At 41.5% G+C, this 24621-nt stretch overlaps 1 protein-coding gene across 2 annotated transcripts in view; it reads right to left on the minus strand.

The window, feature by feature from the left end:
- Positions 1-24621, minus strand: part of LOC126458041 (actin-related protein 5) — a 208060-nt gene that overhangs the window by 145316 nt on the left and 38123 nt on the right. For both annotated transcript variants that reach the window (XM_050094833.1, XM_050094834.1), the window contains exons 3-4: positions 20127-20343; positions 17363-17652 (exon numbers count right to left, since the gene is read on the minus strand). In XM_050094833.1, coding sequence (XP_049950790.1) covers positions 17363-17652; positions 20127-20343 — 507 coding nt within the window. The remainder of the gene's footprint in view (positions 1-17362; positions 17653-20126; positions 20344-24621) is intronic.

Below are 24621 nucleotides of genomic sequence, written 5' to 3' on the forward strand. Positions count from 1 at the left end.
CAGAAGTGTATGACACACGACTGTGCGGCTGAAAACTGGAAGCGCCTTGTGGATGGCTCCCTGTAGGCGACGCTCAGCAACACCAGTACTGGAGCAGCAGTACAAAATGCAGAAGTCGTCTGCATACAGAGAAGGTGAGATGGAGGGCCCTACAGCTGCTGCTAGACCATTAATGGCCACTAAAAATAGAGACACACTCAATACAGAACCCTGCGAGACTCCATTCTCCTGGATATGGATGGAACTATGGGAGGCACCAACTTGGACACAGAAAGTACGGAGCGACAGGAAGTTTTGGATAAAAATTGGGAGCGGGTCCAGGAGACCCCAATCATACAATGTGGCAAGGATATGATGCCACCAGGTCATGTCGTATGCTTTACGTAAGTCAAAAAAGACGGCAACCAGGTGTTGCCGCCTGGAAAAAGCTGTTCGCATGGCAGACTCGACGGACACAAGATTATCAGTGGCAGAGCAACCCTGGTAGAAGCCGCCCTGACATGGGGCCAGTAGGCCACATGACTTCACGATCCAACCCAACCGCCGATATACCACACATTCCAGGAGCTTACAAAGAATGTTGGTGAGGCTGATGGGCCGATAGCTATCCACAAGCGGGTTTTTACCAGGTTTGAGCACTGGAATAATAGTGCGCTCCCACCACTGCGATGGAAAGATGCCATCGCACCAGATCTGGTTAAAAACGATGAGGAGATGTCACTTTTAGTCAGATGCGAGATGTTTAATCATCTGGCTGTGTATCTGAATAGGCCCGGTAGCTGTGTCGGGGCAATGTGCAAGGGCACTGACGAGCTCCCACTCTGTAAATGGGGCGTTATAGGATTCATAGTGGCAAGTAGTGAATGAGAGGACGTTCCCTTCCAGCCACTATTTGAGACTGTGAAAGGCTGGGGGGTAATTCTCAGACACAGAGGCTCGAGCAAAGTGCTCAGCTAAGTGCTGGGCAATTGTGTTTGCGTCGGTAGATAACATGCTATTTACAGTAACACCAGGAACACCTGTCAGGGTCTGGTACCCAAAAAGATGTTTGAGATTTGCCCAGACTTGGGAAGGTGACATATGGCACCCAATGGTGGAGACTTATCTCTCCCAACACTCCTGCTTCCATCGTTTGATAAGTTAGCGAATGCAGGCACAGAGCTGTTTAAAGGCAAGAGGGGCTCCAGGAAAGGGTGCTGCTTATGCCGCTGTAGAGCTTGCTGATGCTCCTTAATTGCTTCAGCGACTTCTGGCGACCACAAAGGGACTGCCTTATGCCTCAGGCACCCTAAAGAGCGAGGGATCGTGTTTTCTGCAGCAGAAACAATTTTTGTAGTCACCTGCTCAACCATCACATCAATGTTGCCGTGTGGGGGAGATTCAACAGTGACAGCAGAGGTGAAAGTTTCCCAGTCCGCCTTGTAGTCTGGGCAGGTGTCCGTGGGCCTGACGCCGGGGCAGTGACAGGAAGATGGGGAAGTGGTCACTACCAAAAAGTTTGTCGTGTGCTCTCCAATGCACAGATGGGAGAAGTCCTGGGCTGCAAATTGATAAATCAATGGCCAAGTAACTACCATGAGCTGCACTGAAATGTGTGGCGGCCCCAGTATTTAAGAAGCAGAGGTCAAACTGAGCCAGTAAAGTTTCGACATCTCTGCCTCGGCCAATAAGCAGTGCCACCGCACAAGGGGTTAGGCGCATTAAAATCTCTCAAAAGTAGGAAAGGTTTAGGGAGCTGATCAATTAGTGTAGCTATTACATTCAGGGGTACTGCACCATCTGGAGGAAGATGTACATTGCAGACAGTTATTTTCTGTGTCGTCCTTATTCTGACAGCCACAGCTTCAAAATGGGTTTGAAGGGGCACAGGTTCACTACAGACTGAGTTTAGGAACATAAACACAAACTCCACCTGACACACTATTATAGTCACTACAGTTCCTGTAATATCCCTTATAGCCACGGAGGGCAGGGATACGCGTTGTCGGGAACCAGGTTTCCTGGAGGGCAACACCGCAGGTTTTCTGAACTGCGTAAGTAGAAACTCTTCCTGCAACATATCCAGTTTTGCAGTCGCTCCTGGTCTCAATCTTCCAAGTCTTCCGAATGCCTTCCTCACTCCTCCTCACTGTCACCACCTACTTCCACCCTCCTGTCTCTGTAGCAACTCTCACTTTGCAATGAGTTACTTCATCCAGCTCACCCATTGTAACCTCTCTCTTCTTTACCTTCCTGTACATAATGCCATGTTCCAGTTCATGCTCCTCCCTCCCTCTCCCTCCCCCCCCCCCCCCCCCCACATCCCATGCCAACCAAGGTCACTACTCATTCCATCAAGTAACAGTGTTTGTTGGCAACAATGGATATATGCGAGAGATGTATGTGCACATTTGTTAGCTCAGAAGGGCTTTATTTGATAGCTATGCTATTTTCCATATTTCTATATGCCTGCCCACTGCATAATGACTTATTTGCTGCGTAGTGATATTTTCTCATACTGTACAGAAATTTCATTCTGTTTTCCTTTATTCCTTTCACATGTTTGTTATTAGATCCTATTCCTGTAGACACTGTCAGGAAATAATTGATGCATGTGCTGATCAATCATTTTAATAACACGAATGTCTGACACTACACAAATCCGGGTACTGTACCACATGTGTCTGTCTCATTGGGTTTATATATTCCTTATTTAATGTTTTCGATAATACTTGCTCTAATATGGGAATGTACTATTCTCCACTCGCATTAATTGTGTACCACAACAGACAGGAAGATTTTATAATACTAATGGTATGGTAATTTCAACTTATGATTACAGCTTGATCTCTAAATTCAACATAGCTGCAATTTCTGATGTAAAGTACTTTTATCTCAGAAGTTATGCATTCTTTCCTCTGGTCAATTTTACCATCACTTGTCTTGATTGGAAGTAAGATTCAGAGTGCTTTATGAAGACATCCAAGAAGGTTTTGAACTGTTTATTCACACTGTATAGTTTGAAAATCTCTGCACACAGTTCTGCCTCTAAAAGGTCTCTAAACGTTGGGCAATCAGTTATTCAGGGGTGATACCACCGTTACGGGCATAACATTCATACAACTGAAAAAGATGTATCTATTGAGACTTATGCTGGTTTATTTGTATGGTTAAAAGTTTTACTTTTCTGTGTTTATCTTTATCCTTTAATCCACCTAAGTAGTTTACAGCAAAGACTACAATGCAGTCTGCCCACAGCAATGAAGCCTGTGAAGACAATTGGAAGGGTGGTGGGGGAGGAGAAGAACATTAATTTTCTTATGTTTTGTAAAAACTACTATCAGATGTTTCATCGATCTTGTACAGTCTGTCTTTTCCCGTCTATGATAGAGAGAGAAGGTGAATTTCTGTTTGGTTCACTAGTAATGTGAAATATATTAGTTTTTGTATAAATAAGCCACTGTCATTTATTAGTTCTCCATTTCATCTGATCTGTGTCACAAGTACCTGTAATACATCGGAAAATTAAGAAATTTAAGCAGAGCAAGCTCGATGCCGTAACACTGTTTTCAAAGAAGAGGAGGAGATAAATAACTTCATGGGTAGAAGAAATATCATCTAATAATCTAATATTATACACTAAAAATTTTTTGTATCTATTAAAAATCATAAGCTTGGCTGACTGGAGTGCGCGTCCATGTGCATAAATTATCTGAGACACACGTTCCCCAGTGAACACATTATTGTTATGCCTCTTGTGTAGTGCCAGCAAATTCCCATCATAATTAATATTCTTAAAATTATTAATTAATCAGTAGACCTGGTGACTGTTCCCTGGACGGTACCAGATAGTGTTAAACAGGTACAATAATTAAATGATATAAAACATGTTGTTAACATTCTATTGCACTAATTGGTTTTGTATTTACTTTGTTTCATGATGAACAAACACCACATGGTATGCATAAATTACAAATGGTTAACCAGAGGAATTGTACCAACAACATTTCAGAAGATCGTCCATAAGGTAGGAAAGAACTCTTAACTTATAGCTTGCATGACTGCGCTTGTTAACACCTCGATCAAAAGTAGAATCAGTATCTTACTCTATCCAGTTGAAAATCTACAGCATTTTCTTTAAAGCAACAGAGATTTAGGTTAACATTATCTCGATTTTTCGAAATGTGGATATAAAAATTGTAAAGGCAACAATAAGCTGCAATACTGGCATAGGATACATCATGTACTGATCGGGAAAATGTTCGCAACCAATTTTAAGATTAAAATTCAATTCTATTTCATATTTAAAATTTTAAAAAAGGTATGCAAAATGGAACCAGTTAAAAAGGTTATGGCTACTTATGAAAATAGTGTAGAGATACAAAATATCACTGCAACTAGTGCGACGCCAAAGAATATCACACTAATTAAATTTATGCCGATGATAATGTCTTATCTCACGATGCTATCAAGCTAATCTTACCGAGCAGCATTTTCTCGCATAAAGCCAATGAAAGAGGCATTAGTGCAGAATCAGTAAATTTCAGTTTCTCCATGTCAAGAGAATCTGTTTCAAATGTGACAGAACAAGACACGACGGGTACACAAGATGCTAACGTGTTATCAATGCATTCAATGCAGAACACTTGTAAAGGCCTCATTGACATAATGACTTTATTTAATAATTTTTCTACATAACAAAGCAATAAACTTGATGAAAAATTTTGTGATCTTAAAAAATGACCTATCGCAGAGGTTCGATAATTTAAGTCAAAATCTACACACTGACCTTTCTGATGATTTAACATGCAAACCTTCCGATATGGGGAAGAAATTAATGGTGGAATTGCAGAAAGATCTCGGGAGGCGCACATCAGCACGGCACGGAGCGTCACGGACAGTAGTGGCCGCAAGTAAAGTCCCGTCCACCAGAGGGCACGCGAGAATTTGGCCGCACCCTCTGCTGGCGGAACAACAACAACAACAACAACAACTCAGGCAGCACGGGCTGTGCCCAGTCAGTTTTACATTGGGCATGCCTAGCAGACAGTTCCCAGTCTACACTATGTGAATTGCGACGGACAACGTGAATCGTGTTAATACACAATTGACAACGAGTAGGGTCGTTCTTTCGCATGTTGCGTCGTCGTTCAGGTTTCGCAGCTTATGCATGGCATGGAGGATTTAGTGCGGGTTTTTGTTGAGCAGCAGAAGGAGCTCATGGCAACCATGACACAAGCACTTCCGGCGTTGCTCTCCACGCAGTCTGCTCTGGCGCCGTTCCCTCCTCCCTTTCCCCCCTTTCATCCACAATCGAATGGGGAAGCCGAGCGCATGGTGCGCACATTTAATACGCAGATGAAAAAGTATGTGCACGAATTTCCTGTGGTGGAGGCGTTGACATTTTTCCTGACGGCATACCGGACCACACCGATGGGAGAACACAGCCCCGCAGAGCTCCTCCACGGGCGCCAAACTAGGACTCTGTTGCACCTCCCCCGGCCTGGTCCTCGCCAGTCTTCGCAAAACGAGGTACCCAGCTTTCCACCGGGTATGTCGGTCTGGGCACGTGGGTTTGGTCGCAATCCACGTTGGATACCAGCGGTGGTCCTGCGCCGCAATGGCTGCTGGCTCTATACCTTGCAGGCGGGGGACCGGGAGGTACGTCGTAACCAAAATCAGCTACGTCCATGTTTGGGCACCCACCCTCCGACCCCTCAGACACCGGCTTCCCCATTGCCGGCACCCGCATTGTTTTCTCAGGGGACGCTACCGCCCCTCCCACCTGTGACTCCGCCACACTGTGTTGGTTCTCAGTCTTGGCGGCCTCCTGTAGCTCCAGCACTGGCATCGCCATCTTTAGAGATGCCCCGGCGAGAGCCGGCCCCCCTCGAACAGGCCCAGTTTCTCAGGAGGCTGGTTCACCTGTGGTCGTGCCTTCCCCATCGTCCCCGCCCCTGGGTCTTGCTCCTCCCGAGGTGGAACGGGATCTGGCGTTCGACAGCTTTTCACCCATTCTGTCCCAGGCTCCAGTGGTGGGAAGACAGGGGCCTCTTCATGTGGGTCACTTCCAACCGTATTCGCAGGTTCCGGCTCAAGGGTTGGCGGATCCCCCCCGACTCCAGCATTCCAATGGACGTGGAGGTCATCGCTACTGCACGACACTCCACCTTCCGACGCAGTGGATCACAGTGGCTTCACCCCCCAAAGGAGAAGGAGTGCAGTAGCCACCAGAAAGATCGCGGGAGGCGCACATCGGCACGGCACATCACGGACAGTAGTAGCCACAAGTAGAGTCCCGTCCACCAGAGGGCATGCGAGAATTCAGCCGTGCCCTCTGCCAGCGGAACAACAACAACTCAGGCAGCACGGGCTGTGGCCAGTCAGTTTTACATCGGGCATGCCTAGCAGACAGTTCCCAGTCTACACTATGTAAAGTGCGACGGACAACGTGAATCGTGTTAATACAGGAATTATTCACAGATCTGTCTCAGGAGATAAACAACCTAAATCAGAAGGTGTCATATGTAGACGAGGCACAAGAGGAAATGGCAGGAAAACTAAAGATCATGAGTGGCGTGTAGACTCAGATGCAAGAGGTTCAGTCGGAAATTTGCAAAAATTTAGACGCTCTGTCACGTACTGTTAATGGGTTGCAATCTTTATGTAAAGATTTGTCAGAAGTAGTACAGGAGCTGTTGGTAAAACTAAGTAATTTAGATTTAGGCAATAAGTTCAGAAAGCACAAGAAAAAATAGAAAAGGAGGTACAGAATTTAAAGGACAGAGCCGAAATGGGAATGTTAGCTATGGGTACGACCCTCACACAGAAGGTTGTACAAGATCATAAGACCCATGTCAAAGCAGTTGAAGAGGTAGTAAAGAAAAGGCAAAACGAACTGATTGCTGGGACTGAGCTAGGCTAAAAAGCACTGGAAGAGAATTTGCAGAGCACTCTAATTAATGTTGCAGGTGTCACAAGAGAGACGCCAATAGCAAGCAGTCAGGTGCAGTCAGGCAAGACAGATCGTAGTAATACTTATCAACCATTTTCTACCAGTGCTACAGATGGAGAAGAAAGGTATTACAAAATACAACAGGCAATGCCAATGTCAATAACAGTTGCGCAAACATATCCACGTGCATCCAAACAAGGAGTATAATCACGTGCATCCAAACACTGCCTTAGCGGCAACAGACAATACTGCATGTTTGTCTACTTTATTAGCGGACAAGAGTCTACTCTGTAATAGGCAATTTCAGATTTTTTTTTCTTCAACTGAGGGTAAGAAAATGAACACCACAGTGTTTATCAGAGCTTTTCACAACATGTTACCCCAAAACTGGACATTAGTACAGATGATCCAGTTTGTTGTGGAGTATACAAAAGGCGATGTTTTATTGTAGGCAACAGATACGGCTGAGAGGTGCCATACCTATGAGTAATTCAGGCTTTCATGGACAAATACTGATCCACAGAAGTCCAAAAGAGGCTATGTCGAGAAATTTTCAACCCATCAGCTTTCAGTAGTAGACATGGGGGACTGAAGAAGCATTTCGAAAAATACTTAAACAAAACCAGCTATTGAACAAACCCAGTTTCCCACGTGAAAATATTGAAAATACTGAAAAGTCGCCTGCCCGCTCATATCAGGAGAAAGCTGATCACTACACCTGAAAAAGATCTAGAGTATTCTTTATCCGTACTTGGCTTGACTGACCTAATATATGAAGAGGGGCTGTTGCAACCAGAGAACATTAATATGCAGTGTGGGCCTCCGCAAAATAGTCAACAGCACCAGTGGCAATGACCAACACAGTTGGCACCTGTATGTCCCATGCAAAACCAGTAATACAAGAAATAGCTATGGTAACAGAAGAAACCAAAAGTACAAATGAGATTTCAAAGGAAGTCACAAACATAATTCCAACAGTATGGTTTACACTGAACAGAGGGGCTGTGGCCAACAAGTTCGCAACACACCGCCCACATGTGGCACTAACCAACACAGTAATTGGCAGGAACCAAACACAAATAGATCATCCAGCAGTCCTCCACCTGGCAATTACAATCCGTGGGGGTCAAGGTTAAGGAGAATTTCATTCCAGGGCAATATAGAACAAACTGGTGAGGCCAAACCCACAACGTGCAGGTAATTGAAGTTGCTCACAATGAAGAGGCTAACCCCCGACCAATCAGTAAAACTGGAACAGGTCACGATAAGCCCCCATTCAAAGACCAGTAAAAGGTGTGGGGGCATGAAATTTATTCCAAATTACTTTTGCAAGTATGACTAAGTGGTAGATGTGGAAGAAGAACTGTGTTGGGAATGTGTAAACAACTTACACGGGGATAATAAGGAGTCAATGCAATGTGTAATTAATGCCTGGATGTGTAATCTGGATGTACCTATTGTACTTGATATGGGTGCATCAACAAATGTAATTTCACAAGACCTATTTAACAAGCTGCAAAGACAATGTTATTATCAATCATTCCGGTGCAGAATTATCATATTCTGGCCGCAGTGGGGAGCAAGTCAAAAGGTGTGAAACTTCATGCATTAATATCCATCACCATCAGCAATTTTTCTCTGAAGTGTATTTTTCTGGTAGTGGAAAAACTTGCAGCAAACTGTCTGAAAATAACGACATGAATTTGAAGAAATTCTACAGTATATACAAAGGAGTCCTGTTTCATCAGCTTACATCAAAGCGTTTACCGGAAAGTTACATAGATGATTTCATTTTGTATACTCACAATGTATGGGGTCACTATGGGGTTTCCAAATGCACCAACAAGATAAATACATACTGCTATTTTCCCAACTTGCAGAGAAGAGTTCTCCAAGTAATTCAGAAGTGCTTTACTTGCCAAAAGATGAAGCACTCAAACAAGTCCAAGTTGATTGAACTTCATCCTACACTGCACACAAAACTTTAGAATTAGCGTCCTTGGATGCTGCCAGACCCTATCCACAAGAGAAGGGAGATGTCAAATATGTTATTGGCTTGTATGATGTATTCACAAAAAATATCAAGTTGTTTGCAGTACACTTTGTGACTGTAGGTTCTATTATTAGAAGGATTAATGATTATCTCCCGAGAGTGGGGAAGCTGCAGATATTGCTCATGGACAATGCATCTTACATCATAGGTAATAGCTGGAAGGAATTTACTAAAACAAACCAGGTAAAACATAGATTAGCTTCCAGATTTCATCCCAAGGCAAGCCTAACGGAAAGAATATTCAAAGAATTTAACAGGTTTATATGTACCTATACACCCCAGAGGCACACAAAATGGATTGAGTTTGTCTCACCATTTCAACAAATCATTAACAACTTACCACACACTTCAACCTACTGAATTGATATTTAAAAGAAGAGAAGTCACCAAGAGGGAAAAACCATTGCTCAAGATACCTAGAGGTGAGATAACACTCGAAGAAAAAGTATGCCAGGCTTTGATGAATCTGGAGGAAAAGGCTTAACAAGGAAAGGGTTGTACGACAAAATATTAGGGTGCACTTTACAGTTTCATGTAGGTCAAGAGGTATTACTATAAACACACTCTAAATCTACGACATATGGGAAGCTCAATCGAAAATGGCAGCTTTTGTACAGTGGGCCATTCATGTTCACTAAAATCCCACATTCAGGTGCACATAGATTAGCCTAACCTAATAGTGGAAGGGACAAGGGACTTTACCCTCAGATGGATCTAAGAGAATCTGTACACTAAAAGAATTGGACAAATGAAATATTTCAATATAATGTGTACATAACAATTGTTCATTTAATTTCAAGAAAAAACTTCTTTTTTGTTTTGTTTTTATTTTATTAAATGGAAGCAAGGTAAGATACAATAATTTACAATTCTGTTTAAGGTCAAAAGGGTATATGAAGCCTGAAAATTGAACACGATCACAGTGGGCCAATTCATTATGGAACACACAGATTTTCCAAATACAACGTGACAATGCACTTGAGATGTAAACAATTGAAGAAACATCACGAAGGGGAGATGACGTAGAGGCATACTAGGAGCTAACACATAGGTCACAAACCTCAGCATATGCACAAAAATAGTTCAATCCACCATGCCGCATTGTATGCCAGATGCAATACAAACTTGACATCTAGCTCCAAAATAAGCTATATTCTGAAGGTTTTAATGTATGTTGATTACTACTGAAATGAAGGACTCTACACTATAAGAATAACACTAATGCAGTACGGAGGTTTAAAACAAAAGAAAACTTACAGAAGAAGAAAGAATAACTAGCTACTAAAAAACTATCTACACACTACATTACTATTTACAGTATTTACAAATTCACATGGTAGTTATATACACAAAGAATAGAACACCATGAGGAAAGTATCTTAAATAACAAAAGAAAGAATAACTGGAGGACTAGGGTCACTTTCTGAACAAACTACAAAAGATAATGAGATTATAATACTCCTCATTAACTGCAGGTATTATCGTAGTATGACTATGGCAGTGCAGAAAAAGGTAAGTCGAAATGATGGTCATGCTCTGAATATTTACACTTTTATAAATGAAGTATTGGTTTTGAGAATTAAAAAGGAGTTGATGAATTAACGCAGCCGTGTACTTAAACGTAAAAGATGTGTGTTTGTGAGAGGAGAAAAATGGTATGTTAGTTAGCCATGGAGCAACTACAGGGTTATTACAAATGATTGAAGCGATTTCACAGCTCTACAATAACTTTATTATTTGAGATATTTTCACAATGCTTTGCACACACATACAAAAACTCAAAAAGTTTTTTTAGGCATTCACAAATGTTCGATATGTGCCCCTTTAGTGATTCGGCAGATATCAAGCCGATAATCAAGTTCCTCTCACACTCGGCGCAGCATGTCCCCATCAATGAGTTCGAAAGCATTGTTGAAGCGAGCTCCCAGTTCTGGCATGATTCTTGGTAGAGGAGGTTTAAACACTGAATCTTTCACATCACTATGCGTGAAACTTGCCCGCACGCGTTCAACTGTTTCTTCGCTCACTGCAGGCCGACCCGTTGATTTCCCCTTACAGAGGCATCCAGAAGCTTTAAACTGCGCATACCATCGCCGAATGGAGTTAGCAGTTGGTGGATCTTTGTTGAACTTCGTCCTGAAGTGTCGTTGCACTGTTACGACTGACTGATGTGAGTGCATTTCAAGCACGACATACGCTTTCTCGGCTCCTGTCGCCATTTTGTCTCACTGCGCTCTCGAGCGCTCTGGCGGCAGAAACCTGAAGTGCGGCTTCAGTTGAACAAAACTTTATGAGTTTTTCTACGTATCTGTAGTGTGTCGTGACCATATGTCAATGAATCGAGCTACAGTGAATTTATGAAATCGCTTCAATCATTTGTAATCGCCCTGTACATTCTTAATTTATAAGCTATTATTATCAAGTTTCCTTTCCAGGTAACGATGCAAAGACATGCCCTGGTAAAGGCGAATTCAGATAGCTGATAGAAAAGAAAATGGCCCACACGATGATATGAGTACTTATATCTATCTGTGTGTGTGTGTGTGTGTGTGTGTGTGTGTGTGTGTGTGTGTGTGTGTGTGAAGAGATTACAGCCTGTAGAATGTTGTAAAATGGAAGTTTAGGTCAAGTACTACCAAAGAAAAAAGGGGTAATACCATGTATTAAAAAGTGCATGCTGCTGATTGAACACCAAATATGAGTATTCATGATGCATTTACAAGGGATCACAACCTATTTGAACATTCTTCTACAATATTTTCTCAGCATGTCCTTCATTGGAACACATTAAGTACATTATATACGCAAGAGTAGTACCCTGAAGAAATGGGAAGCTAGGTACACTGAATCACACTCAGTACTAGTGCCTCCAAACAAGTAATACTGATAACTTATACAACATTGCACTGTCATAATTCTGCTATTAGTTCCATAAACTCTAAGTAAATAGTTTCAAGAAGATATAAAGAAGAGTGCACAAAAAGTTTACTCAACCATTTCAGCAGCAAAAAAATCCTCGTAAATTAGTACACACACTCCTCGTAAGACTTGAGAGAGGCAGGGCTAAGCATAGCTACATCTGTTTGTGGTGGTTAACATGTAATGAAGATTTCTTCTGCTTCATTAGCAATCTGGGTTTACAGGGGCGCGAGTCACACAAAATGCGAGGACAGTGGTTTATGCATACTGTCAAGCTCTATAAATGTATATTGTCCTTTCAACCTAGAAACTGAAAAAACAATTTTAATGGCTCTGAGCACTATGGGACTTAACATCTATGGTCATCAGTCCCCTAGAACTTAGAACTACTTAAACCTAACTAACCTAAGGACATCGCACAACACCCAGTCATCACGAGGCAGAGAAAATCCCTGACCCCGCCGGGAATCGAACCCGGGAAACAATTTTAATCATTATTCTATGTAAGGTAATACTATTCCTTGAATTCAAAGATTAAAAGAGTTACCTGCTCGTCACAAATCTGTAAGAGACAAACAGCCTTTGAAAGGTCAAAGAAAATGTCCAGTATTGTATATTTAAAATGTCACAAGATGATGTTATATGCATCCTAAGAACAAAAGTAAAATCTTAAAGGACATACAGTGGCACTGAAATGTTGTTTTCTGCACAAGCTATAAATGTTATAGTGAATCTAGATATGAATATGTACAAATTATACCCTATATGTACCTAATGTGTCAGCAAAATGTAGATGTAGGCTTAACGTATGTTTAGGTTACATCATACGATGTTGAACTGTAATGCTTATTTTGCACATGTGAAACCAGACATGTATTGACAAAACATATGTCTAGAGGAACTATTCAATTATCAAATGCTTGGCATGTGCTGTTTTGTTTTGTTTTGTTTTATGGTGCAAAAACAACTGAGGTCGTACTCACCCCTGTCAGAATACTAGTACAAAAAAAGAGTTACAAAAGACTACACATTAAGCTCAATCAATGAAAGGAAAAAGAGCTAAGAACAAGGATGCCTCTTGGGGAAAGGTCCCCAAAATATTCCATGGAGACAACGGATGTTCTGAGCTAAAGATTAAATGTCCTTCACAATATTGCTATGACAGATAAAAAGTACAACAAGTTTGACAACCGAAGATTCGTTCACTAGAACAGCCAATAACTCGGACAACAAACATACATTAGAACGTAAGTGGTTAAAAAAAGGGCACTCAGCCAGGAAATGGCAACTGTCAATGGTTGATACAATAAGAAAAAAGCGGTGGGGGTCACCAACTAATAAACGGTGATGGCTAAAATGACAGTGCACAATACACAACCTAGCTAAAATGATCTCCTCACAGCAAGAGGGCTGACAGGAGGTTGGTCATGCTGGTGGGAGAGGTTTAATTCCCCCAGAGCTTGTTGCCATTTAGGAAAGACCAATGGTAATACCAAAGTGACACCAGATGCTAACAGAGAGCAACATGGACTTCATCGGAAGGAATGGAAGAACTAGTGGGCCGAGGCAGGACGACTGCAGCCTTGGCAGCAGTGTCAGCAGCCTCGTTTCCAGTCAGACCGATGTGACCAAGAACCCACATAAACATCACAGTGGCTCCCTTAAGAGTCAGCAAGTGGACACATTCTTGGACCTGTTGCACTAAGGGATGGACTGTGTGCAGCACACAGAGTCTCTGAAGGCCACTGAGAGAATCAGAGCAGATGACACAATTGAAAAGCCTATGTCACAGGATGTACTGTGTGGCCTGATACAGAGTGAAGAGCTCTGCTGTAAATACTGAGCAGTGCTCTGGAAGCCAATATCAAAAATTATCAATGCCAATGACGAAGGCACAACAGACACCATGGTCAGTTCAAGAGCGATCAGTGTACACAAAAGTATTATTGCTAAGTTCCATGTGAAGGTCGAGAAACTTACAGCAATAGAGCGAATCTGGAGTAGTTTCCTTAGGAAGTGAATGACGTACAAGGTGAAAATGGGCTGCCGCATGAAGCCAAGTTGATGAAGGGTTAACAGCCATCGGGAAAGTGGCAGGTAGCGTGAAGTTAAGCTGCCGGAGCAAAAGTCAAAAGCGAACTCCAGGACGTAACAGAGAAGGGGGATGTGCCCCATACTGATGGTCTAAGGAATAATTGAAGAAGGAGGTATAGGATGAGTGGCCAGGCATGGCAGACAAATGGCATGTGTATCCACTGAGTAGAACAGCACACCAGTATGACAGCGGTAGTTCAGCAGCTTCTGCATAGAGACTTTCAACCAGGCTAGTGTAAAAGGTGGCAGTGGCCAAACGGATTGAACTATGGTGGATTGTATTTAGACAGTGTAACATGGACGGATGTGCAGATGCATAAACGAAACACCCATAGTCTAGTTTTGAACAAAGTAGGGATCGGTAAAAACAGAGGAGGATAGTCTGATCAGCTCTCCAAGAAGTACCGCTTAGGACACACAGGACATTGAGGGACCAGATACAGTGAGCAACCAGGTAAGATATGTGGTAGGAATGATAAAGTTTCTTATCAAGCATGAGTCCCAGGAATTTCATAGTTTCAGTGAATGGAAGAGCAACAGGCCCAGGACATAACCCATTGCACTGCCAGAAATTCATACAAACAATTTTTTCAGTGGAAAAGCGAAAGCCTTTGTCAATGCTCCATGAATAAAGATGACTGAGACATTGCTGAAGATGCCGCTCAAGGAGACATGTCTTTGGATAATTGCAACAGATTGCAAAATTGTCAACAAAAAGGAAGCCGGAGATGCCGGGTAACAGACAGACCATAACAGGGTTAATGGCTACAGCAAAGAGGAAAATGTTCAGGACAGAGCCCTGAGGCACCCCATTTTGCTGGATAAAGGTATTCAACAAGGTAGAACCCACACATACCTTGAAAACTTGGTCTTTTAAAAGTCCCTGAAGGAAATGGGGCAGGCAGCCTTGGAAGAAACACATGTAGAAAGTATGGATGATACCAGTCCTCTAGCAGATGCCATATGCTTTCTCCAAACCAAAAAACCTGACCATATCTGGTACTTCGACAGAAAACCGTTCATGACATGGGTTGACAAAGTGATGAGGTGATGAACTGCAGAAAATCCACATTGTGCAGTGATTAATAAACTGCAAGACTCGAGCCACCATATCAACTGGACATGAATCTTACATACCATCACCTTGCAGACACAGCTGGCGAGAGAAACGGGGCGAGCTAGATAAAAGGTGTTTGTCCCTACTGGACTTAGTTAAGGATATGACTATGGCCTCATGCCAGCATTTGGGAAACATGCCATGTGCCCAGATGCAATTGTACATATGAAAGAGAAAGTGCTTGCCTGCAAGAGAAAGGTGCTGCAACATCTGAAAGTGAACATTGTCCGGCCCTGGCGCAGAAGATCGGGATGAAGTGGGAGCATGAACTATCTCCCTCATAGTAAAGCATTCACAATTCTGAGAGAAGAAGGATATCACCTGAGCCGCCTCCACTCGAAATCTCCGCAAAATAGTGGCCTAAGGTGTTGGAGACAGCAATGACATCATCTGCTCATCAGCAATGACATCATCTGCTATGCTCAGACCGGAAATTGGGAATCGGACATTGGCCCCAGAGAGCTGCCGGAGGCTGGCTCACACGACAGAAGAAGGAGTGGAATTTTTAAAAGAACCAGTAAATCTCAAAGAATGCGACAACACTGCATATGTAACTGTTGATGACAAATACAGTTTGCCATTATATGATGACTGTTAAAAATGCAGAGATTATGTCTCTCCATGCAAACTGCAGGCAAGTTATGCCTTTGATGATGTCCATTTTGTCCTTCAACAGGCAGATTCTGGCTACCAATACTGCACAGCCCAGAAACGTAACTTCCTGCTGTTGGAACATACTGTTCACCTCATTTAATACTACACCATCTCAATCCTCTTCGGACTAAGAAAGTCAGCTTCCAATATGGGCTCTGTCATCTCCACCAGCATGAATCGCCTTATACAATTCTTACAAAACCCTAGGTCTATCTCCATTTCACAATTTCTGCATATCAATATTGGTAACTATTTACTGCTAAGAGGTGTACTGGCAAAGTTGCAGCCACATCTCTATATTCACCTACTCAATGTGCTTACGTCCAAGCCAGAGTCAATAACTCTAACTTTGCTTCTTTTACATGTCATTGCTAAGATGGTGTTAGTAAGCTCGTTAGATTACTCATCCTGTTGGATCCTTCACCATATTCACATCCCGACTGATAGTTGTGGGGAGGGAATAAAATGTAATATATAATGGAAACTGATTAATAATTGCTGCTTAAATAATTTAAAAAAGGAAATTTTGAAATAATAACTGAAAAAAAATTGGAAGGTACACATATCCTGAGTGAACTTTAAGATATTCAATACATATATTCAGCATTTACATTTACATACTTTTTTTTCTTGTTACCACCACTTAGAGCTTGGTATGACAATACTGGTTTCAGACCACCCCTCTTCTGCTCACGCAAATTATTCTTATCTGCTTCAATCCTCTTGATGCAGGATTCTTGGTGCACCGCAGAATGACGAACAGATGGGTATGGTCATCGTGAATGTACGAATAAACTTTGCTCAACTTTGGTTTTTTAATGCAATAATACCAGCTTCTCATTGCAGCACACAAAACCACATGACTACACAGTCAGTCAGCAAATATGTGATTAAGAGGGTATGAAGTGTTAGCTGTTGAAAAATAAGAGCGTTGAGTATCAGCTGACAAACACACAATGTAGTATCTTCAAATGAAGTGAGTGTTAGGAAATGGTGGAAACAAAGCACTGATAAAATAATAACACTATGAGAATAAAATTAAATATAAGTAAGTAAGTAAGTAAGTGTGAGTGTGTGTGTGTGTGTGTGTGTGTGTGTGTGTGTGTGTGGCAGGGGGGGCGGAGGGGGGGGGGGGGGCCAAGTGCAACTTTTATCAAAAAAGTTACATTGAAAAGCACAAAAACGATACAAGCTAACCATTTATCAAAAGGAATATCCACTTTAGGAAACTATAAAATAAAAAAAGTAACCAAATGGCTGGCTGTTACTTACCTTCAAGAGGCAAAATTCTAAATTTCGAACAGATACGTTTGAAAGTGAAAAAACATTTCCTAGCTTTTGTAACTATTAGTTGCATTTTCACACAGAGGAGGAGAAATTGGAGAAGATTAGAAAGGAGGAGCAAGTCACCCAGGCCCAGGATGAGAGGAACCCTCCAGTTGTGAGAATAAAGGGACACAAAGATCACTTTACCTTTAAATGTGTATCAGCTAGACTAGGATTTCGCCTCCTAGATCTAACAATTATCCATCAGGCAAGTGACATAAATTATGACAATATTTATTTAACTATATTTTTATCGAAGACTCACCTCTGCACGGCTGGGTGTTATGGCATTCAGGTGACCTGGATACTTTAACTGAAGGAGCCGGTGCAAGTAACTTGTGATCTGGCTACCTCCAAGATTCAGACGCCGTGCATGTCCCGCATCAACGGTACCATTCACTACTGGCAGCACATGAGTGGTATTGTGCCCACAGTTTACAACTAGCACTGTAGCATCAGCTGCAGTTTCACCATTTCGGCTCAGAGCAAACAGTGCATCTACTCCATAGCAAACACTGGGCACACCATAGCACTCAAAGAGTAATTCTGACATCACTGGAAAACAATGTAAAAGTATCAATGAATACAGCAAAATGTTTAAAAAAGGAACAATATCTGAAGAATGTTATAAAGATATTGAAAGGTAAAATGGGAAACCAGAAGCAATATGTTAGTCAAAATTATATATTTTTTATTTTCTTTGTCATTGCAAGTATTACACAACTAGATCAGATGTTTCTATGTATAATTTCCCACCACCTGCTTTCCTTGCTATTGTTCGTGAAAGTGATATATTGTGAAAGTAAAAGATGAATCTTCATGGTAAATGTAATACTATTATATTACCTATCCTTCACAAAAAGTCACCAAAAAACAAAGAAAGAGCAACTATAATTACTAATCTCAAACTGATTGTCCCGAAGGTACTGAAAGTGCCTCTATAGAAAGATCTTTTGAAAGGATGTAATTGAATGGTACTATGACTGCAGATGGCAGTAGGGAGGAGCATGTCGCAAAGCCAGGAAATAGTTAATTTCTGCCACCAAAACAATTGCAGAACATTCTATAATGCAGAATCATGAACATATTCAAAATATGTAAACCCTTTTCAACCGCAGGTGTGGGTGAGTGGGTGCATGCTGATAGTATAACAGTGTAGTAAGCCACTCTCATTAAGGAACACTGGATAACACAACAAACTCTGACCACAGACACACAAAGATAGCATACTGCAACACTCCACTGACAACATAAGAGTGGTCACCTAATATTTTCATTGTAATTGCTAAAAGCTGTGGCTGTCCCACACCACAAGAACACCTCTCTCTCTCTCTCTCTCTCTCTCTCTCTCTCTCTCTCTCTCTCTCTCTCTCTCTCTCTCTCTCATTGTATCAGTTTTTAGACAAATTCCATGGAAAATTTCATCAAGGGATGTGGGGAAAAAAGCCTTGCAACAAGTGTTGTAAAGTCACTGACACCCACTCCACGTCCAAATCATTATATTTTGTAGAAAAAAAGGCATTGAAGTTGTCAGAATTAAAGGCCATTGGTTACTTCATGTATGAAATACTGGTAACAATGCATAGAATTCATTTTATATGACATGTTTATGGCAATGGAACTTTCCTTTACACTTTATCAGGAGGCATTTTTTCTATTACATTGTGCAGGAAACATCACATCAGCATACTAATTATAAAAAAACAACCACAACTACAATTATAGCTAATCCTTGCAATAATGATGTGGCAGTTAACAATAATGAAACTAACAGCAACATGAACTTAGATCAGCAGTAATGAAGACGGAGTTCAAAATGTTTCTGTTTCATTCATAAATAACATGACAGGTAAGAGATAGTGTGAAAGAGCTGCTGCAAGCAAAAGGATCAGATGATTAGGATTTAATATCTCGTTGACGGCAAGATGGAATGGTAATTTAGTTGGACAAGAACGAAGAAGTGAGTGTGTGGCTACAATTGTTTGTTTGGTTTCACTCAACTGAAAATATGAACTAATGTGATCAAACAGACAAATGGCAGCACCTGTTATTAAAATTTTTATCTTGCCACCGATGATGATGTCGTGTAACGAGGGCCTCCCATCGGGTAGACCGCTCGCCTGGTGCAAGTCTTTCGATTTGACGCCACTTCAGTGACTTGCGCGTCGATGGGGATGAAGTGATGACTAGGACAACTCAACAACCAGTCCTTGAGTGGAGAAAATCTCCGACCCAGCCGGGAATCGAACCCAGGCCCTTTGGATTGACAGTCTGTTGTGCTGACCACTCAGCTACCGGGGGCGGACATCTTGCCACTTACATCAGTTGTAAATAAAAAATGCAGTACTTCTAATGGTCCTTGGGCAGTCAAGAAAGAAGGCTCAAAGGAATGAAACCGACAATTCACCAAATTTATCACTGACCAAATATTTATGAAGAACTGAAAATACATTCCTCTTAGAAACCACAACCTGGCTGCCAATTTTTGTCTTTCTGCCTGCAAAATGTTATCACAAAATACAACAGAAAATTGGAGAGCTAATCACATATCATGACAAAAAAAGACAACAAAAGTTTCCATAAACATTCTGAATGACTTAACTCTTAACAATCCATCGAGTTTCATCTGACAATGGTAGATTTTAAAGTATTTGCTCATTTGCATTGTCTTCCAATTTATTCCATTATCACAATCTTCTACCCATTTCATGTTTACATGTACAAATATTATCACTGTGGGTCTTATTCATCACAAAATACTAATGATTGTACAATAAAAATGTGTGCATAGAACATCAGAAAAACCCTTAACATATTTACATTTCACATTAGAAAGATGCCCTAGACTTTATGACCAAGGGTGCAATGAATGTTCCACATTTACTATGCTCAGACAAAGACTAACATAAGTAGCACAGGTCACACATATTGATTGGACATACGCTATCTGACCAGCCAGCAAAGTCACATTTCATGAAATTGAAATTTATTAACTTCCAGAACACATGAAAACAAACTATAATACATACACTGCCTTGAGTAGTTTGGATTTAGAAATGCTTCTGTCATAACAATTGGATGATCCACACATCCAACAGTGTCAATCCCAAGATGTGTGAAAATATGATCTAGAATCTGTTCCTGTGCCTCAAAGTGAGTGACTACATTTCGATCAAATTGTGTCTTCAGTTGAAATCTAACAGCTTCAACATTACTAATGTCGTTACCCACTTGGGTGTCACCATCCTGAAACAATCAACAAACAATGCTAAGATTAATAACTCTGTTTTAAGTTACTCCCAAGTAACAATTGTGTGCTACAGATCCACAGTGATTATAAACTAATCAAGCAAATGCAATTCAGATATGGAGATATGTAAGCAAAATTTTGTTTTGGTATATTAACACCCAAACAAAAAATATTTAGAAAATTAAATATAATTCTGTTATAGTCAAATCTTGTTCCAATAGTTATTCTATTCTAATAGTTATTGTCCCACAAAATGACATACTGTGGGAGTTTCAAATTGTTCCTAACTTTTCAATGGTTAAGCTATATTCCCAATTTAAAGTGTAGAATGCTCTGTGGACACTGTAGTTGTCTGTGTAGAGAATATCATTCCAGAATTAACTCAATTGCTTGGAATTAGCGTCTCCGGAAAGTAAAGCGTTCTCTCACTTTATTTAATTCTATTTCAGCCACTGTCTACAAAATGTGCATCCTTATGCACCTGAGGCCTAGTTGAAGGATTGAAGTCTGCACTGGGTTGCACCTACATGGAGTCAACAAAATTTGATAGGTTCTGTGGCAAGAGCTGTATTTTTTCCCCATTTTACCACCAAAATAGAGTATGAATGAAAATTATTCTCACACAGTACTTGAGACAGTGATGTCAATAATCTTAGTCTGATACATTTTTGTACAAACAATGTTGTTAACATAGCACATCAGTCCCTGAACTATTTTTACAACTTAGTTATACTGTGAAGGTTTTCGCGCTGTTATTATTTTGGGGTGAGTAGAAATTTGAGATTGTAAAACAAAGAAAACTGATCCTCTATTAGTGGAGATACTACAAAAGTTAAAAAACTGAGGTTGTGGAAGGAGGAGATATAAGGCTTTGGGTCTCCTGGAGTAAAAAAAAAACATGTTTTTCTGCAAAATGCATAGCTGAATATATATGCTGGCAAATATGTCGGTGCAATTAGATGTCAGCTGTCCAAGTAACTATAACTGCATGTGACTAGATACTCAGCCAGTTACACACAATATGAACTCTGGTGTACCAGGAAAAAAAAAACATTTATTAACCAATAAACACAGAATAGATACTTGATAAGACCTGAGGCTACTTAGCCCAAGAACTGTTTATCATTGTCAAGAAAACTACCATTACATATAACACTCGTGCAATGTTGCACTGAACACAGAAAACAAAACAAAACCCAGCACCTCTGACAGTTGGTGCATGAACTCTTTGGCAGCTGACAAACACAACAGCGGACGGTAACTGATGATCTTGGTCCCCACATCAGAAGCAGTGGAGCATTGTCCAAAAATCTTGCTGGAAAGTGCACTCGATGTCCGGTGTGTGCCGTACATTCAGATACTGAGTCTGTTTTGGGTGGCTGCAGTTGTGCTTGAGGAAGCAGCTCAGGCTGATTGTATATGTTGGCCGTACTTCTGAAAACATGTAAGCAGGTTTCACCCTGTTCACCCTGTAAATCGAGACTGTGGTAGTTCTACCATTCACTAGAATATCCAGAATTCATGCTCCTCTATCAACGACACAGCACTGGCATGTGCAGACATCCGTAGTGCTGGTTTGAAACAGTCTTTGTCCAACATGACACATGTGCACGTTTTAAATAATAACACACGTCAGTTGGTCTTACGCCATGTGTGGATGCTTGATGAGGATGAATGTGGGCAATGAAATCTTTCAGGTGGCAAACAAACACTGTTTCATTGTGGCTAGGAAGGTGCAAGGAACTTGGGTTGATGAATTTGCTAGGAAGATGTAATGCTCTGCAGAAGAAAAAATCCAAGTCCGGTTTGTAAGGATTGTGAAGACCAAGCAGGAACATAGGTAGGACTGTTGTCCAACTAGTCTTATGAGAAACAGTGCAACTTTCAAAGAACAGTGGCAACATTCAGTGATGGTGTTGCGCGCTGGGTGGTAGCTTGTTGTCCTGTGACAAACAGTGCCACAGAATTTGCTAAGTTAAGTAAATAATTCTGATTTAAATTGTTGGCTGCAGGCTGTGGTGATGTGAAACACACAATTGAAGCATGAAATCCAATTCACCGCGAATGCAATAGATAGGGTTTCTGCTGAAATGTTGTCAACTGGTATTTGTTCTGGCCAACAAGTGAAATAGTGCTGACCATTTGACAGAACTAGTGGATCTTCAACACCTATCTGGAAAACCTTCCACTGCTGCACACACAGCGGGATATCTTGCTGCAACACTAAATACATGCCCAAATCTATGCATGACAATCCCTTTGCCTGCTAGGCCATACAAAACATTCTAAAACAAGGGGAGCTGATGATCTATCGCCACAGTGACAAAGATTGAGCAGACTGTCAAAAGCACATCTGCAGAATGCAGGTGGCAGAAAAGGATGAGGCCTTCTACTGGAAATATCACAGTATAGCTTCACCTCTGCACCAGGAATGCCAAATAATTGTAGGGTGGATGATGCGTGCTGCTAACTCAAAACAGGCAGTCTGTTATCACATTGTCAATGGCTGAAACATGATAGACGTCAGTGCTGAATTGGGCAATGAACTCTCTATGAATACTGACATAATCAGCATTTGTTGTTGTTCTGAAGCATAGACAAGCAGTTTGGGATTGGTAAAAATTGTGAACACTCTGACTTCCAATTGGTGGCAGAACCATTTGATCAATTTATGAACTGCATGAACTTGACAATTGTAAGTGTTCTATTTTTGCTGCAAAGATAAAAGCTTGTGTGACAAGAAGGAGAGTGATTTCCAAGCACCACTGACTAGATGTTCTAATGCTGCACTGATAGGACTCTGGCTAGCATCTACCACCACTGCAAGAGGTGTGTCCAATGTGGGGTGTGCCAGGAGTGTGGCATTTGCTATGCTTTGCGTTGCTGCTTCAAAGGCAGGGTTCATCGCATCTGTCCACTGGACAAGAGAATTTCCGATAGTTTTAGGTCCAGAAAATGCTGCAGTCAGTGGTCCTTACAACGTGGCAGCACACAGCACACGAGGCCTGTAAAAACTAAGCATTCCTAAGAAATAGTGTAGTTCCTTGAAGGTTACTGTACATGGAATCTTCATTATGGCTTCTACTTTTCAGGAAATAGTAGTGACCCTGCTGGTGAAATCAGATGGTCCATGGTGGTAATCTGTGATTGGCCAAATACACTCTTGGCAGAATTCAATACCATACAATGTTGCTCTGTGTGTTTAAAGACTTCCACCATGTGTTACTAGTGCTGTTTTGCATGTGGACAAAAAGACAAGGATATCATCTAGGTAGGCAAAAAGAAACGACAGTCCTTGCAGCATGAAGTCAGTAAACCTTTATCATGACTATGCAGCAATGCTTAGACTAAACGTCATGGAGAGACTCTCAAACAATCTGAATGGCATAATTATGGCTGTTTTCAGGATGTGCTCATCTGCCACACGAATTTGCATGAAGGCCTTTACGAAGTCTAACACACTAAACACAGTTGCATCATGCAGAGCATAGTTTTAATCTCTTAACAGAGGTACTGGATATCTGTCTAGCACAGTATTTGCATTAAGTGCAAGATAATCACCACATGGCTACAACACTTTTTGGGCATTAGATGGAGAGGTAATGACCACAGACTCCTGGAAAGGATATAACAGCTTCTTTGAGCTTAGAGTTGAATTCTGCCTTTGCAATCGGCAGTCAGGTGTTAATCACCTAGGTCTGCACAAAACTGGTGGGCCATGAGCACTATGGAACTTAACACCTGAGGTCATCAGTCCCCTAGAACTTAGAACTACTTAAACCTAACTAACCTAAGGACATCACACACATCCATGCCCAAGGCAGGACTCGAACCTGCGACCGTAGTGGTCACGCAGTTCCAGACTGAAGCACCTAGAACTGCTCGTCCACACCAGCTGGCGAACCAGTGTCCACAAGAAATTTTTGTTCCTCCTTCCGACTGCTGATAAAGAGATGCTGAGACTGCAATCAGCAATTGGAGACACATACGTACAAGTGCCAGTGGTGTTTGGGCAAGCACAAGGTGTGGTGCACTGGTGTGCCTGATCCCCAAACTTCCTACGCTACCAGCAAATAGGTGACTGTGCTGTGCCACACAGGGCAAGGATTTCATACAGGAATGGATTAATGATTTCTTGCAACAGAGTCCCATAGTTGCTGGAGTTGTGATGAGAAGCAGTTCACTAATCTCTTTAGTACATTGTCAGTCTTATCTCAAGGCAAGAGTAATCTGTGTGTGTCTCCACTGGCGAAAAAGTGCTTTACATACCACTG

The sequence above is a fragment of the Schistocerca serialis genome, chromosome 2, assembly GCF_023864345.2.
Source record: "Schistocerca serialis cubense isolate TAMUIC-IGC-003099 chromosome 2, iqSchSeri2.2, whole genome shotgun sequence".
Taxonomy (NCBI): Eukaryota; Metazoa; Arthropoda; class Insecta; order Orthoptera; family Acrididae; genus Schistocerca; species Schistocerca serialis.